Consider the following 18,387-nt stretch of genomic DNA (forward strand, 5'->3'; position numbering starts at 1 on the left):
AGATTTTGGAGTATCTCAAAGCACATCTGGAACATACTTTTGGACAGTCCTTCTTGTACCTACCATATTGCAAAGCAAGCTATGGCGTTTCAAGACATCCATCTTTTCACAAGGCCACAGTGGACTCTGTATAATCCAGTCAGACTCTAGAATAATCATTTTGATAAAGAGTGAAAAATGTTAGCTGAAAATACAAATTGGCCTCAATTCACTAAGCAGTTTAGACTAGTCTACTGATGGTTTTTAGTCTACTGATGGTTTGGTCAGTTGCATCAAAGGGGAATTTACTATTGCCAAATGTTTTAGACCTGTTTTTAGACCTGGACTAAACCATTTGGTAATTGGGTGGGTAAAGCAGGGGAAATGATCAAAAGATGCATTTCACAAACAAGTAGCTATGACTGACATCCTTCTCCTCTGAGGAACTGTCCTCTGAATTAATTATGCAGGAGTTTAATTGTATCCAAACGGTTCCATCCTCACATCTAAAAATACCTCAGAATTACTTCAACAGAAATCAGCTGGTCTAATCTCTGTCAAGAAAAGTGGGAGTAGTTACTCCTTGTTTACCTTTGTGAATTGTGCGATTACTGAATGCTAGAACAGGTCCATAATCAGGTCTAAAACATTACACCAAACCATCAGTAGACTAAGAACCATCTGTAGACTAGTCTAAACTGCTTAGTGAATTGAGGCCATTGTCTCACAAACAAATCCCACAATACTTCTGTAATGGTACTACTAACTTTTTGTATTGCATCTTACTAATGCTGGTTACAAAACAAAAAGAGAAAATCGCTAGTTGATGATCTCTAAAACAGATGTGCATGGTGAGATGCTAAGTGGTAGATATATACTGACCTGTTCTTTGTGCATGCTTCTAGTGTCCAAAGGGTGAGGCTGCGCCACATCACCCAATCATAAAGGACCCTCTTCAATGGTACATCTGTGTTGCCATCTTACCACACCAATTTAGTATATCTAAGCCCTAACTATTCATTAAGCATGAATAAATACAGATACATGGCCAGCACAAATCCCATGGTCCCTATGCACAGCCAAATCTACTGCAGCATTATAAGAGTAAAGTGTAGATTGCAGAAATTTTCCATTGTGGGTTTGGCAGATTTAGAGGGTCTGGGATTGTGTACATACATCGAATGAGTTGATATCTTCTTTCCCGGGTCCATTGACGCCCCTGTTTGATAACTTTTCCTTTCTTCCAGGTGTCGAGGCTTAGGAGTTCCTGGGTTATAATAGATGAAATTGGCCCCAGCTACGCGGGGTCTTAGCACCCATAAATAATGGTGAATCTATAGATATAAGGCTGAGGGAGGGAGTCTGGGATACATCCTCAAACTGGCTTGAGATTATACAGCTTTGCACTTACCGTATTTGGCGCCGTATAAGACGCACTTTTTCTCCCCAAAAAAGTGGGGAGAAAAAGTCCCTGCGTCTTATACGGCAAAGGCAGGGAATACCCGACTTACGAATGCCCTCCGATACGAACCGCCATCGGGGATTCCCTGCCTTTGTCCCCGCTGTGCCTGGCTTCCCCCCTGATGCGTCTCCTCCCTCCCCCTTGTGTCTCTGTGGCCCCCCCGTGCGAGCAGTGGCAACAGCTTACCTCCTCCATCTTGCCCGCGCCGATTGAAGACATCCGGCTTCTCCGTGCGGCTTCCTCTAGTGTTGGGCATCTAATGACGCGTCATTAATGACGCGTCATTAGATGCCCGACACTAGAGGAAGCCGCACGGAGAAGCCAGATGTCTTGATTCGCCGCGGGCAAGATGGAGGAGGTAAGCTGCTGCTGCCGCCGCTGCACTGGGGGGGGGGCCACAGAGACACAAGGGGGAGGGAGGAGACGCGCAGGCAGGGACACGAGCCAGGCACAGCGGGGACACGGGGGCTGCCAAATGGGCACAGGGGGCTGCCAGGAGGACACAGGGGGCTGCCAGGAGGACACAGGGGGCTGCCAGGAGGACACAGGGGGCTGCCAGGAGGACACAGGGGGCTGCCAGGAGGACACAGGGGGCTGCCAGGAACACACAGGGGGCTGCCAGGAACACACAGGGGGCTGCCAGGAACACACAGGGGGCTGACAGGAACACACAGGGGGCTGACAGGAACACACAGGGGGCTGACAGGAACACACAGGGGGCTGACAGGAACACACAGGGGGCTGACAGGAACACACAGGGGGCTGCCAGGAGGACACAGGGGGCTGCCAGGAGGACACAGGGGGCTGCCAGGAGGACACAGGGGGCACCCAGGACGACACAGGGGGCTGCCAGGAGGACACAGGGGGCTGCCAGGAGGACACAGGGGGCTGCCAGGAACACACAGGGGGCTGCCAGGAACACACAGGGGGCTGCCAGGAACACACAGGGGGCTGCCAGGAACACACAGGGGGCTGCCAGGAACACACAGGGGGCTGCCAGGAACACACAGGGGGCTGCCAGGAACACACAGGGGGCTGCCAGGAACACACAGGGGGCTGCCAGGAACACACAGGGGGCTGCCAGGAACACACAGGGGGCTGCCAGGAACACACAGGGGGCTGCCAGGAACACACAGGGGGCTGCCAGGAACACACAGGGGGCTGCCAGGAACACACAGGGGGCTGCCAGGAACACACAGGGGGCTGCCAGGAACACACAGGGGGCTGCCAGGAACACACAGAGGGCTGCCAGGAACACACAGGGGGCTGCCAGGAACACACAGGGGGCTGACAGGAACACACAGGGGGCTGACAGGAGGACACAGCGGTCTAAAAGGAGGACACAGAGGAGTCCAGGACATGGAAGGACAAGGGGGTCACACCAGAGGACACAGGGAGGAGACATGGGGCATACAGGAGGACACATGGGGACACATGAGGAACATAGGAGGACACCATTTGGGGGAGGACATGTACAAGATGCTCCTGATATATAGACGCTCCAGACCAGGTTTCGATTATTTTTTTCCCTGATTTTTGCCCTCTAAACCTGGGTGCGTCTTATATGCCGGAGCATCTTATACGCCGCGAAATACATCCCTTCCATTATACCCCATAAGGCAGTGTTTAGGAAACTAACCAGATTTGAGGAGGATATGCTTCCCCTCCAGCACATGTTCTCTGTTATACCAAAATCATATTGGGGTTTTCCCCGTGCACATTTCAAAAGGTGGGAATCTGATTTACAGAAGATCTTACCCCCCAGAACAGATTTCCAGGATAAGTACCTCTATTCAGGGGAGGTTAATTAATTTGGTTGGGTAATATCTGGGGAAGATTTAAGAGTTCTGATAGCTGAAATAGTGATGAATATTAAAACCCCACCTAGAGAGTCCCATTCATTATAGAATATTTTTTTTGGCAGATGAGTGGGTGGAGATCTCCTTTTGTTTATATGTTTATAATATTATATATACATATATATATACATATATATATATATATATATATATATCACATATACACACACACACACTTTCCTCGAAAATAAGACAGTGTCTTATATTAATTTTTGCTCTAAAAGATGTGCTAGGGCTTATTTTCAGGGGATGTCTTATATCTCTATTAGGTAATAAGTGTCTCTCAGGAGAACATTTCCTGTTCCTTTGTGCTGTGATGTTCATGGATTTAAAAAGTATGCTACTGTACTGATCAGGCACCTGCCCTGTCTTCCTTGCACACAGCTGATAACCTTGCTGTGTGCTGGGATGACAGGATCAGTTCCCGATTGGCACACCACTGTGTCCCCTCTTACTGGCTGACTCTTCCTACCCTTTAACTTCCGGTAGGGCTTATGTCTTATATCTCTATTAGGTAATAAGTGTCTCTCAGGAGAACATTTCCTGTTCCTTTGTGCTGTGATGTTCATGGATTTAAAAGTATGCTACTGTACTGATCAGGCACCTGCCCTGTCTTCCTTGCACACAGCTGATAACCTTGCTGTGTGCTGGGATGACAGGATCAGTTCCCGATTGGCACACCACTGTGTCCCCTCTTACTGGCTGACTCTTCCTACCCTTTAACTTCCGGTAGGGCTTATTTTCAGGGTAGGGCTTATATTTCAAGCAAGCTCAAAATTCCAGCTAGGGCTTATTTTCAGGGTAGGTCTTATTTTCAGGGAAAGAGGGTATAAACAATATTAAGCCAATTGATGGAATGGACTAGAAGTGATACTCTTGGGATATTGGAATTTCAAAGCTAGACTATGTGTTAACATGGGGAACTAAGTAAAGTGGTCTTCACAAAATTATCTATGAACGTTGATATTATAAAATGAATCTTTATTGCTTTATTTTATATACTGATTGTGACCCTTCTTCAGATGCCAACTGTTTAATTTTAGCGGGGTGGGGGTGACCCTAAATCTGATTCTTTTTTATTTTCTACTCCAAATGTCACAGACAGTGGACAAATCTCTGAAGGTACAAACAGCTTCCATTGCTTATAGCTATTCTACATTATCCAACATTGAAAAAATTGTCTGGCATTCCAGTTTCATTTATAAAGGTGTAGTGATGCTACCAGTAATAGCTCTTTTGTAATGAGGCAATAAACACTACATATAAAAAGGTTACCTTTCAGTGCCTGAATTGCACTGTTTATTTTTTCACACGCGAGGAAAATCTCCACAGCGACATTAACAATGGCACATCGAGAAAGAACTGCTTCTGGCCCAGCAATCCCTTTCAAGACCGAGAAGTTGATCTTCAGCTCATGGAATTTATGCAGAATTGTTCTACCCTTAGGGGGAAAAACATCAAACCACAAAAAGATTACACTTAAAATCCTAAAACAGACATGCAGTGCCATAGTTTAACACAAGCACAAAATGAAAATGTAGGCAAAGCAGAAGTCTAGCCCTTGCTTCTGCCATATGCATTAAATCCTAGCCTTGCTCAAGTAGTCTATGCTGCAGAAAGACCAGAGTTTGTTTTGGATAGTTCCTGCTATCCTTATCCCCACTGAAAAGATTTTAGTATCCTGTTCATGGGACTTTTGCAGACCTTATTGCCTTTAATCAGTCTTTAGCGGTGGGGAAGAGCTGTGCCCCATTTCCTTTCCGTAGGATCACAGACAACATTATAGCTTATGTGGTCTGCAAAAGTCTCAGGCTTAAAGGGGCTAAAGTTCCAATGCATGTGAGAAACATGTCTAATAGCCCATTACTTGAGAGATCCCTACTTACACTTCATATGAACTTGCTCAGAGATTACACCACCATTATCTGGATAGCTTGTTTGCAAAAAAGAAAAACCCACTGTCCTTTTTAAATACATTGCTAGCAATTATTTCATATAATCGTATAAGACATTGTTCATACTTGGCCATTACATCAGACAATCTAATCACATTGCCAGGGCGATACAATTATATTGTAATGGTACATTCACACACACTGGTGCATTAGTAGTGTGGCGCGGTGGAATTTGTTGGCATAAGGCGAGGCAGGCTCCATGGTACCAGACAAGGTGTACGTGTGTATACAGTTGCAGTGAAGCATACTACCTCCATGTAATTAGGTGCTTTGAACCCCCTAGTACTGTACCCAGGTTCAAGAAAGTGCTTGTATCAGTGCTATAGAACATATTATCCAGTAAATGCAAAAGTGAATAAAGTAGTGAATAAAGTGCATATGAGAAACCCCTATGACAGGCTCCAGATGTATCGCGGGCAGCGAGTCCTGCTTCCTCAAGAACTGGATATCATCTAAATAAAATGCACCAAACAGACATGGTTAGGGAGAGCTGGAAGAGGACGCTGCACGGGGAGAGACTTAAGACACGTCATTACTTTGTGTTTTTTTTAAGTGCCTTTAAAACATTAGCACTTCAACAGTGCTTCTAACAACCTGGGACATAAAACAAAGCCACTTGCCCTTTGTAGCTATTGTTTTTTCCGGACCATAAGACGCTCCTGACTATAAGACCCAACTAGGTTTAGAGGACAAAACGCAAGGGGGGGGGGGGGTACAAAACCTTGTGTGTCCATAATGCAGGGGTGCCTTGTGGATATTCTCCCCCAAATTGTGTAGCTCATGTCCCTCTGTATCCAGCTTGTGTTCCCGTGCACAGTGCAGAGTAAATGTGTAGCAGAGGCAGCAGTGCGTCTGACCTGCTCCACCCACTTCACGTAATGAGAAACGTCCTCTCTTCCTCACGGCTTGGCTTTAGTGCCGGCTTCTCCTGATCCAGTCATTACACACGACTGACACTAATGGAAACCGTGAGTGAGAGAAGACATCGCTGATTGCGCCAAGTGCACGGAGCAGGTGGAGGAACTCTGCACACCGGGGGAACACAGGACAAGGAGTCCCTGCCAGGAGTTCATAAGTCGAAGACTCCCTGTATTCAGTCCATAAGAAGCACTGGGGGACATTTGGAGTGCCTGAGAAAAAATATTGGTAGGTTTTTAAAAATCCATGCAGAACTGTATCAGAAACATCTTAAGAAATCCTTTAATATTCAAGTATTTATATAGTGCCGACATATTATGCGGCGCTGTACAGAGTATATTGTCTTGGCATTAACTGTCCCTCAAAATCTAGTCCCTACCATAGTCATATTTCTATGTATGTATCATGTAGTGCATGTATATTGGTTGTATATATGTGCATATACAGTGCTGCCCATAATTATTTATACCCCTTGAAACCCTATTCACAAATACCTGATAACTTAAACTAACAACACAATTGTTGCCTCTTTAGTAGGATATAAAACGTAACTTCTAATAAATAAAGATATAAAATACACCCTGAGCTAGCTGTCTTAATTACAAACTCATAACTTATGAACTAGGGGTCTATAATAAGCAACACTGGAAAGATTACTCCCCCCCCCCTCCCCCTTACAGTTCATATAGTCAATAATAAATTACACAAAACCCCCACCAAAATAACCCAACATGTTTCACTTCCTAGCGGAAGCTTTTTCAAGGGAACTGGCTTATTTGGAGTCCTTTTATACTTCCTGGACAGTCACATGGGTGTGGGTGTGTTCCCAACTCCACCCGTTTGTGAAAAAAGTCCTGGTGATTGGTCCCTGGGCTTGTCAGAAAATGGCCCAGCCAATCAAAGGGACTCTCCATTAGGACCCATTGATACCAGATAACCCCTTATTCTATGTCCACTACACTCCTTAGATCAATATTACATTTCCCACTGTGTTTAATATACTCAATAATCCATAGATTAGTCGCTCCTGGTAGCGCTAATACGCAGAGTAAGAAGTATCGTATTTCCGTGCTCCCCATTGGCTAACACCTTTTCCGAGCTCAGCGGCAGAGTACCCAATCACGTTGCAGTCACACCCATCTCCCATCGGCTCACCAATCAGCTCTCAGCACGGAACACGTCCAATAAGTTCGTGGGGGACAAACACAGTGGGAAATGTAATACAGTGGGAAATGTAATATTGATCTAATGCTGTTGAAAACACAGAAAACCCTGAGTATCCCCCATAAGGAAATGGACCTTTAAGCATTTCTTAACCGGTTCAGCCTTTAGTGTATTTTCACCTTATGCATCCGAGTAATTTTCACATTTCAGCGCTACTTCCATTCATTTGCCAATAACTTTATCACAACAAAATTATCTATATCTTGTTTTTTTCCACCACCAATTAGGCTTTCTTTGGGTGGTACATTATACTAAGAATTATTTTATTCTAAATGCAATTTTAACAGGAATAAGAAAAGAAAACATACCATAATTAAAACCCACGTATTTTATTTGCCCATTTGTCCCGGTTATTTCACAGTTTAAATTATGTCCCTATCACAATATATGGCGCCAATATTTTATTCGGAAATAAAGGTGTATTTTTTATGTTTTGCATCCACTATTTTAAAAATAACAGTAATATACCCTCTTGACATGCATATTTAAAAAGTTCAGTCCCTAAAGTAACTATTTATGTATTTTTTTTACTTTAATTATTCTTATACGAAAAATGTTTGGGGTACCTTGGGGAGAGTGGGAGGGAAAAAGTAAATTTTACATGCAATTCTGGGACTTAGTAAAATTCCACCTACATACAAGGATTTTTAAACTATTTGGCCACAAGCTGTCCTCAGTATTTTTTTTGTCTTATGCATCTTGTAAGCATAATATTACGCTTGGAGGAAGTGATGGGTGAATGGGAAACTTTTTTTCTCAGAATCATTGTGACGGGTACTTAAATCAATGAATGGGAACTGCTCTTTCATTTACTGATCCCCGGGCAAGTGGGCGGCGGCGAGGAACATATATCTACACAACAGAGGCTTATGTGTAGTTTTTAGGGGCATAGATATACTGTAGCAGAGGCACAAAAGGTTAATCTGCGGCAGTTTAGGAATGGATTTGCAATTTTCTTAACTGGAGTGCAGTTCTAGAAATTTACTCTAAACTGCTGCTATTAAGTAGGATTTAAGAATTTGCTTATCGTGCAGAACTGTTCCACCTGCTACTTAGAAAACAAACAAACTGCTGGAAATTCTTTCGCCCAGAGACGACACTAACCTTGATATATGGAGCCTCACACAGTTTCAACACTTCCTGCGCTCTCTTGGCACAAGGGATCAACTATCTAGAGATTTAACTCCTTTTGAACTATTATGTATGGGTTCTGGAATGACCAAGAGATCTCTCTCAGATATACCAGTTGCTCATAAATGAGGACTCCTGGTCTATGCAACTTAAAAAAAAGTGGGAGTCGGGTCTTGGATCAGCTTTCGCTGATAAGCAATAGCAAAAGATTATCTTGCTCAATCATAAATCATCCATCTCAGCCAGGGTACAGGAATCTAACAATAAGGTTCTTAGCAGATGGTACCTTACCCCAGTAAAACGACACCATATGTTTAACGCTGTTAACCCTTTGTGCTGGAGATGTGGCACAGATCAGGGCACATTGCTACATATTTTCTGGAATTGTCCTCTACTTGTCCCCTTTTGGCAGGAAGTACAGAGATATATTAACATACTTACAGATGCAGATCCTAAACTTCACCCTGCTTACTATCTGCTACACCATACAAATAAACCTATCTAAAAATTTAAATTCACTATCCAAGCGTCTGATACAGGGCCGCATGAACTCTCATTGAACACCACTGGAAATTTTCCAACCCTCCCACTATCCCTGAATGGCTCACTAAAATACATTCGATTTGCCTCATGGAGACCATGACGCATGCAATCCATGATAGAGAAGAATCATGTAACCAAACGTGGATTCACTGGCATGTTTGTCGAATCACCTGAATACAGAGATGCTATGGCTCCTACTTAACTATGCTCATTGTGCTTCCCCCTGGCATTCCCACACAGATAGGACCACTACGGGCACTCCTAATTTGTGTTCTTTGGGATGGGGCCACCAGGTTAACAAGAAAACTTTCCCTTCTTTCTTATCTTCTCCCTTTCTTGACTAATCTTAGTCATACTCATTTCTCCCTTTTCTTTCTGTATTATTCTACTCTCTTTCCATTACTATCACTCTGAGTCAGGATGGGGCCTTTTTCTGGGCTCACTCCTGCTGGTTATTAAGATGTTAATACTAAAGACGTTACTTATCTGTGTTTAGTGATTTAGTTATGTTTTCAGGGCATTGCGCAGTAGAGGTACCCTTTTACTGCCCCTCCATCTCTCCTTCTGAGATTCCCTGGTGGAATGATCCACCTGGGCCCCAGGGCTGTTGAAATCGTCAGTTTTATTAATGCAGAGGGGAAGGACCTAAATTTTCCCCTTAACCGTTACACTAATATATGAGCCACCATGACCTGGTTTGTCCATAATTGGCGCTGGATTGCCACACTATACATAGGATGTTATCTTAACCACTGCAGCCTTAAAACCCCTTAAGGACCAGACACTTTTTTTTTTCCATTCAGACCACTGCAGCTTTAACTGTTTATTGCTCGGTCATACAACCTACCACCTAAATTAATTTTACCACCTTTTTTTGTCACTAATACAGCTTTCTTTTGGTGCTATTTGATTGCTGCTGTGATTTTTAGTTTTTATTATATTCATCAAAAAAGATATGAATTTTGTCAAAAAAATTATTTTTTTAACTTTGTGCTGACATTTTTCAAATAAAGTAAAATTTCTATATACATATTTGTCTAAATGTATTGTGCTACAATAAACAGACACTTATTGGATTTTTTTTTGTTTGGGTAAAACTTACCGTATTTTTCGCCGTATAAGACGCTCCGGCATATAAGACGCACCCAGATTTAGAGGGCAAAAATCAGGAAAAAAAGAAAAAACTAAACCTAGGTGTGTCTAAGATGCAGGGGTGTCTTAAGGACTTTTTACCTCCCCCTTTCCAGTTACATTACATACTATTACACCACATATGGGGACAGTGTTATGTGCTGTGTCCCCCTGTGCCTGCTGTGTCCCCCTGTGCTGTGTCTCCCTGTGCCTGCTGTGTCCCCCTGTGCCTGCTGTGTCCCCCTGTGCCTGCTGTGTCCCCCTGTGCCTGCTGTGTCCCCCTGTTCTGCCTGCCGTGTCCCCCTGTTCTGCCTGCCGTGTCCCCCCTGTTCTGCCTGCAGCCCCCTGTGCCAGTGTCCCCCGTCCCCCTGTTGTGGCAGTGTCTCCTGTTGTGGCAGTGTCCCCTATTGTGCCAGTGTCCCCTATTGTGCCAGTGTCCCCTATTGTGCCAGTGTCCCCTGTGGCAGTGTCCCCCTGTTGTGGCAGTGTCCCCCTGTTGTGCCAGTGTCCCCCTGTTGTGGCAGTGTCCCCCCATTGAAGCACTGTCCCCTGTGGTAGCGTCCCCTGTGCCTGTGGCCCCGTTGTCCGTGTGTCCTCCAGTGCCGGTGTCCCCCTGTGCAGGCAGTGTGAGTACACATACATTACCTGCTCCTGTCGCCGCGCTCCTGGCTCCCCGATCCTCTTCTTCCATCTACCGCTGCCCGCTGCTGCCCCCGCCGAACATCGTTGGCCGGTCTTAGCCGCATGGATACGCTATATCAGCACACCACGTGCCGGGGTCACGCATGCCGCCGAACAACGCTGGCCGGTCCTAATTATCCGCGCAGGGATACGCTATCAGCGTGCGCCGGGTCACACATGCGCATGCGTGACCCCGGCGCACGTGGTGTGCTGATAGTGTGTCCCTGCGCGGCTAATTAGGACCGGCCAGCGTTCGGCGGCATGCGTGACCCCGGCACGTGGTGTGCTGATAGCGTATCCCTGCGGCTAATTAAGACCGGCCAGCGATATTCGGCGGGGGCAGCAGCGGGCAGCGGTAGATCAAAGAAGAGGATCGGAAAGCCAGGATTGGAGCCAGGAGCGCGGCGGCAGGAGCAGGTAATGTATATAGTGCTTCCCTGCGCACCCCGAAATCCGTACCTTCGCCGCATAAGACGCACCCACTTTTCCCCCAACATTTTGGGGAAGAAAAAGTGCGTCTTATACGGCGAAAAATACGATATAGCGTTTACAAACTATGGTGCAAAAAGTGAATTTCCCCAATTTGAAGCATCTGTCATGTTTCATGAGGTGCTAGTATTCCAGGATAGTATAAATACCCCTCAAATGACCCCATTTTGTTTGGGTATGGAAAATGACACTTTGTGACGAAAAAAAAAAATTTCCATTTCTGCTAACTTGTGACAAAAAAAATTGAAATCTGCCACGGACTCACCATGCCACTCTCTGAATACTTTGGGTGTCTACTTTCCAAAATCGGGTCATTTGTGGGGTGTTTACTGTCCTGGCAGTTTGGGGGTGCTAAACTGTAAGCACCCCTGTAAAGCCTAAAGGTGCTCATAGGACTTTGGGCCCCTTAGCGCACCTAGGCTGCAAAAAAGTGTCACACGTGGTATCGCCGTACTCAGGAGAAATGGTATAATGTGTTTTGGGGTGTATTTTTACACATACCCATGCTGGGTGGGAGAAATCTCTGTAAATCTTTTTTTTTATTATTATTATTTTTTTTAACACGCAATTGTCCAGAGATATTTCTACCACCCAGCATGGTTATGTGTAAAAATACACCCCAAAACACATTATACTACTTCTCCTGAGTACGGCGATACCACACATGTGACACTTTTTTGCAATACAGTACAGTTTTTAAACGCTTTTTTTTATTTTTATGAGGCGTTTTGCGGATTGCTGCTGCAGATTTCAGTGTAGCATATTTCATATATTGTTACAGTAAAGCTGTTACTGAACAGCTTCTGTAACAAAACCGCCTGGCAAACCGCTCTGATCTGCCGTTTTTCAGACCGGTTTGCGTTTTTCCTATACTTAACATTGAGGCAGAAACGCCTCCGCAATCCAAAAAATGCTTTACCCCGGGAGGATTAGTTTCTGCAAAACGCCTCCCGCTGTGGTGTGCACACCCCCATTGAAATACATTACCCTAGCGTATCCGCAGCCGCAAGCGGCTTCAAAAACGCTCAAAAAGCCACTCGGTGTGCCCCAGCCCTTAGAGAGACAACACCCCAATGTGCTCTGTTAGGAGTATGGTGAGTTCATAGAAGGTTTTATTTTTTGTCACAAGTTAGCGGAAATTGATTTTTATTGTTTTTTTCACAAAGTGTCATTTTCCACTAACTTGTGACAAAAAATAAAATCTATGAACTCACCATACACCTAATGGAATACCTTGGGGTGTCTTCTTTCTAAAATGGGGTCACTTGTGGGGTTCCTATACTGCCCTGGCATTTTAGGGGCCCAAAAGCGTGAGGAGTAGTCTGGAAACCAAATGCCTCAAAATGACTGTTCAGGGGTATAAGCATCTGCAAATTTTGATGACAGGAGGTCTATGAGGGGCCAAATTTTCGGGAACCGGTCATAAGCAGGGTGGCCTCTTAAATGACAAGTTGTATTGGCACTGAAGTGCAGGAAGCGAAGGATGTTCTCAAATCGTGACCTGGACATGGCAGCAGAGAACATGGGCATGTGATGTATTGGGTGCGTAGACCAATAAGACCGCAATACATTCTTTTTGACTAGACCCATGTTAAGGAGAAGGCCAAAAAAATGTTACGTTCGGAAACTTGGAGTGGTTTCCATCAAAAAGGCTGGGCATGGTAGCTTCTTGGATTGGCGGTTGCGTATTGTGTGGCATAGCGGTTGGTCTCAGCCACAATTAAGTCGTAGAGATCCACGGTACAGAACAGATGAAAAAAGTCTAGGGCCGATCCAAGATTATTTTGTCTCCACCTGGACTCCAGACTGGGCGGTGAAAGGGGGCAGTACGGGTGCGGTGAAACCAGGGGATTGCCTATTGGGATTTGCCAGCACCTCTTGGAGACTATGGATAGATGGTACGCTGCTGGTGCATGCCTCACCAAGAAAACTCGGATCAGCGCTAGCACCACTCTGCTGTCCTTGAGTCTGATCCTGCACCACCTGCGGTCCAGTGACATGGGGTGTAATACGCCTGGCTCTAGCCGGGACCTCAACCTCGTCATTGCTATCGGTCAGAGAGCCACTGTTCACTGGTTCGTATTCTGACCCAGATGATTCGTCGGATGAGGCTTCCCAATCACTCTCACCCCACTGGGTCAGAATCTCGGTGGCCTCTTCAGGGAATACCCCTTTTGTAACATGGTGGACTGCTAAATTTAGGGGGTATGCCTCTGAGACTACCCAGGAAAAAGAGCACCTACCTAGTAAAAGGGAGTACTTGTGAAGTAGAAAGCTGCAGTCACCGAGTTTTGATAAAAAAAAAAAAAATCAAAACTGATCTTTACAGCGCCACAGCTATTGTACAGTGTTTTTTGCAGTGATCAGAAAAAGAAATTCTGTCACTGCGGTGGGGCGGGCTGAACGCAAGTGCAGGCGAATGATCAGGCCTGATCGGTCAAACACTGCGTTTTTAGTGTTTCCTAGTGACCCTAATATAGATCTGATGATCACTTACAGATACTATATAGTAGCAATGCTGATTAGCAACAGTGATGATGCTAATCAGCAACTAATTTGTGACTGCGGTGTGGTGGGCTGGGTGCTAACTGACGCTAACTACCCAACGAAGGGCCCTAACTAAATAACTGGCCTAGCTGTTAACACTAGTGATACTAAAAAAGGGACAGTTTTCACTGATCCCTGTTTTTAGATCACTAGGATAGTGACAGGGGGGTTCTGAGGGGGATCTGAGGGTGTAGGCGGGTGATCAGAAGCCCGCAGGGGGCAGATTAGGGCCTGATCTGATTGGTAGGAGTGCTAGGGGGTGACAGGTGGTGACAGGAGGTGATTAGAGGGGAGAATAGATGCAATCAATGCACTGGGGAGGTGATCAGGGGGGTTCTCTGAGGGTGTGGGAGCGGGTATTTGGGTGTCCACAAGGGGCAGATTAGGGTCTGATCTGATGGGTCGCAGTGACAGGTGGTGACAGGGGGTGATTGATGGGTGATCAGAGGGGAGAACAGATGTAAACAATGCACTTGGGAGGTGATCAGAGGGCGGGCCTGCGGGCGATCTGAGGGTGTGGGCGGATGATCAGGTGCCCGCAAGGGGCAGGTTAGGGTCTAATCTGATGGTTGGCAGTGACGGGATGATTGACAGGTGATCAGTGGGTGATTACAGGGGAGAATAGATGTATACAGTTCACAGGGGAAGGGGGGGGGGTGTCTGGGGAGGATCAGAGGATGTGGGGGGTGATCAGGAGTCCCTAGGGGGCTGATTAGAGCCTAATCTAAAATATAGCGTTGACAGTTAGTGACAGGGAGTGATTGATGGGTGATTGGGTGCAAACAGTGGTCTGAGAAGGTGATCGGGGGAGGGGGGGTGGGGTCTGCGGGCGATCAGGGGGCAGGATCAGTGTGCTTGTGTGTTTACTAGAAGGGCTGCCTCCTCCCCTGGTGGTCGCTCGATCACTGGGACCACCAGGGGTGGAGGCAGCCAGTACAATACACTGTGTTAGCTTAAAGTGTATTATAGATTAGTAACGGCGAGATCGGAGGGTTAACAACCCGCTGGCGCTGCTATTTGGCCGGCGGGTTGACGGAGCCTAATGCTGGCAGATGCGATCCCCGGCTAATTAGTCCCCCAGGTGCCGCCGCCGATCAGCGTTACGCGGTCTTGGGGGAGCCACCTTGCCGCCGCCCATAGGTAGTGGGCGGTCGGCAAGTGGTTAATGACTGATGTACCCCACTCTATGCATGTAAAAATTTTTACCCATAAATCTCTCCCTACCCTATGTTTATACTTGTATCTATTACAATTGTATATTATAAAGGGGTTGGACAAAATAATGGAAACACCTTGAAAATCAACAAAACACATTTTAATATAGTGTAGGTCCACCTTTTTGCGGCAATTACAGCCTCAATTTTCCGAGGTATTTATTCATACAAATTGAGAATTTTTTCCAAAGGAATTTTAGCCCATTCTTCAGTTAAAACACCCTCCAGTTCTTTTAGAGACTATGGCGGCGGAAATCGACTTCTTACTTGAATCTCTAAAATTGACCATAAATGCTCAATAAAGTTGAGGTCTGGGGATTGTGGTGGCCAGATGAGATGCTCAACTTCATTAGAATGTTCCTAGTGCCATTCTTTAACAATTTTAGCTGTATGGATTGGGGCATTATCTTGAAAGATGGCATTCCCCTCCAGAAACAGTTCTTGAATCATAGGATGAACTTGGACGCCCAAAATTCCTAAATGGTCTTGGCTGTTAATTCTTCCATGAAGGGAAATCATTAAATCGGCATATTTTCAAGAAATAGTACCCCATATCCTCACAGAACACCCGCCATGTTTTACGGCTGGGAGAAGGCAGTCTGGATGAAATGCTTCTTCCAGCTGTCTCCAAACGTACACTCAGCCGGAGGTCGGAAATAAGGTAAACAATGATTCGTCAGAGAAAATCAAATTTTTCCACTGCTCGAAGGACCAATTCTGGTGGTTTCTACACCACTCTAAACGCTTCGAAACATTTGTCTTTGAGATCAGAGGTTTTCTAATTGCATTTGAGTCCGACAGTCTCAGACAACTTCGACTTTCGGCCACAACTGTGCTTTGCTGAGAACATTTTTCCTTCTCTTTCAAAGGCAGTCATTACTTTTGAGACAGTACCTCTTGAAATGCCAAGCATTCGGGCAGTTTGTTACAATAGCGCCTGCCATATGAGCACCAACAATTTGGCCTCTTTGACAGTCAGAGATCTGCCAATTTTTTTTAATTATAACCAACTTTTGTTTAAATATCTGTAAAAAAAACAATTATCTTAACCACTTTACCCCCCCAGTGCTAAATTTCTCCGTCCCTCTGCGCACTGCTTCACCCCCAGGGACGGAGAAAGGCGCACTTATTTGTTTACTGGCTGGGAGTGGGCGGGGACCTCGCGCGCACACTCCAGCCAGCCAGCACAGCAGGTGACTAATTGGATGTTAGGAACAAGCGTTCCTAAATCCAATTAGACGCGCCGATTGCGGACACAATGGAGACTGCTTCAAACAGAAGCAGTCTCCATTGATAACAAATAAATGTAAACAAACGTGTAGCGCGCGATCGCGCGCCCCCGCGACCCGCGCGCACACACCCCCGCTCTGCAATGATTGGTTATGGGGACCCCAGTCCCCAATAACCAATCATATCACAGTAAAAATGAATGGAAGCAGCGCTGCAATGTACAAATTGCGCTGGTGCTTCAGGGGTAAAACCCCTCCGTTGTGAAGTGGTTAAACATATCAAATAAAAATAATAAACAAAAAAAAAATGTACATGTCAAGTTTTGATTGCTTAAAACATGTTCAAAGATTATGATGCCAAAATGTTAGGAGTTTCCATTATTTTGGCCAACCCCTGTATATGCCTTGTTGGTACTCTTTCTTTTTCTAAAAGAAACTCAATTGAGAAAATCTTAAATAAAGAATCTATAAAAAACAAACAAACAAAAAAAAAAACACTACACTGTTGGCTGGAATTGCAATAGTGGTTCTGCGTTTATTACAATTTTCATTTCAAAATTCAATCATGTTTTAAGACAGACTAAAAGAGCAAGAAGCACAAACAATGCACAATATACCGTAAATGCAATGAGAAATAAACTTAATTTTCCACCTAGAATATACAACCTGTCAAAATTAATTTATAATTTTCCATACCTTATGCCATAGTTCTTTCCTGTAATAGAAGAACATGACTGAAATTCCAATTCTTCCAACAATTGTTTTGTGCAAGTCATTAAGTTGAGGGTCTTTGAATACTGAAAACAAACATATTCATAATTTTAGACCTATCTTCACATCTATGAGAACAAACAACAAGAGCAGTGACCTCCAAATTACTCAATTCCAATTAGGAATTGACCAAGCTAGAACCCTCCAATTAGGGAACAGTGCAACTGTAAAAAGGCATATGCAAAAAGAGGACAAAATTGGTTTAAAGCACTTTATATAATCAATAGCTTTATTAGTAGAAAATTGGAAATATTGGTGAGATAAAAGGTAGCTCCTATGCATGCAAAATACAATAAAACAGTGTTAAAAAGCCTCAGCCTATCAGTGCTGTCAATGTAATGGCTGCTATGCTAGAGTACAGTGGCCACTGTATACACACTACACACAGACCATCCTGTTCTCGCATACTACACACACGCCACCTAAGCCGGCAAAAAGAAAAATAGGGGGGGAGAATCAACAGAGGGAGCACAAAGCAAATCCGTCCTCAGAAGCTCCTTAATTTATTTGTCTAATTTCTGCCACATCTAAGATGGTTAGGATGGCAGAAATTAGGCAAAAAAAGAACATCCAGGAGCTGAAATTCAGGACAAAACTCCAGCAATACCCATTATTTAGTGTAAATGATTATTTAAGCCAGATGAATACAATTCCTTGTAAAGCTGATAAACTCAAAACTATAAAGAAACTCTAAACAGGTGGAATATGACTGACAGAATGCGGAAGAGATCCGAATTGCTTCTTTTGGTCTCATGGGAGGAAGTGGTGAATGCCATTATGCATATGGAAGAATTGCCTCTGACACTGACAAAATGCATAGGTTTTTAGCATACTGCTACATTTAAAGTGAACCTTAACCCAGGTGGGGGGAAAAAAAATTCCCACCGCGGCTTAGTTTCGTTTTCGGCCAACTGACAGGTGGCCCCTGGCAACGCGTCCTCTTTGCCTTCCCGCCTATCAGGCGAACTACGCTTGCGCATGATGGCAGGCAAGGCCCAGGTAAGTGAAACCCCCCCCCCCCCGGATAAGGTTCACTTTAAGGCGCTACTACATGTTTAAGACCTCTAGCCCTATTTCCTATCACCAGGTATATTTTTTAATACATTGCCACACATTCTGTCATTTATGGGACCATCTGCTCACAGGTCTCTACTACAAAAAAAAAAAAAACTCACTTGGCAGTTTTAAATACTTTATTTTACAAATGTCATCGATCTTTGCTACGCTCCAACTCCAGCACCTGGATGAAGGCTT

The 18,387-nt window shown here is 44.8% G+C and overlaps 1 protein-coding gene across 1 annotated transcript in view; it reads right to left on the reverse strand.

The window, feature by feature from the left end:
• TOPAZ1 (testis and ovary specific TOPAZ 1) overlaps positions 1–18,387 on the reverse strand; it is a 239,064-nt gene that overhangs the window by 48,949 nt on the left and 171,728 nt on the right. Inside the window, 4 exon segments of the mRNA XM_068236234.1 lie at positions 1–59; positions 61–146; positions 4,576–4,741; positions 17,059–17,159. The exon segment at positions 1–59 is cut by the window's left edge and continues 23 nt beyond it. Of these exon segments, the coding sequence (XP_068092335.1) occupies positions 1–59; positions 61–146; positions 4,576–4,741; positions 17,059–17,159 (412 nt within the window).

This window comes from Hyperolius riggenbachi, chromosome 5 (assembly GCF_040937935.1).
Source record: "Hyperolius riggenbachi isolate aHypRig1 chromosome 5, aHypRig1.pri, whole genome shotgun sequence".
Taxonomy (NCBI): Eukaryota; Metazoa; Chordata; class Amphibia; order Anura; family Hyperoliidae; genus Hyperolius; species Hyperolius riggenbachi.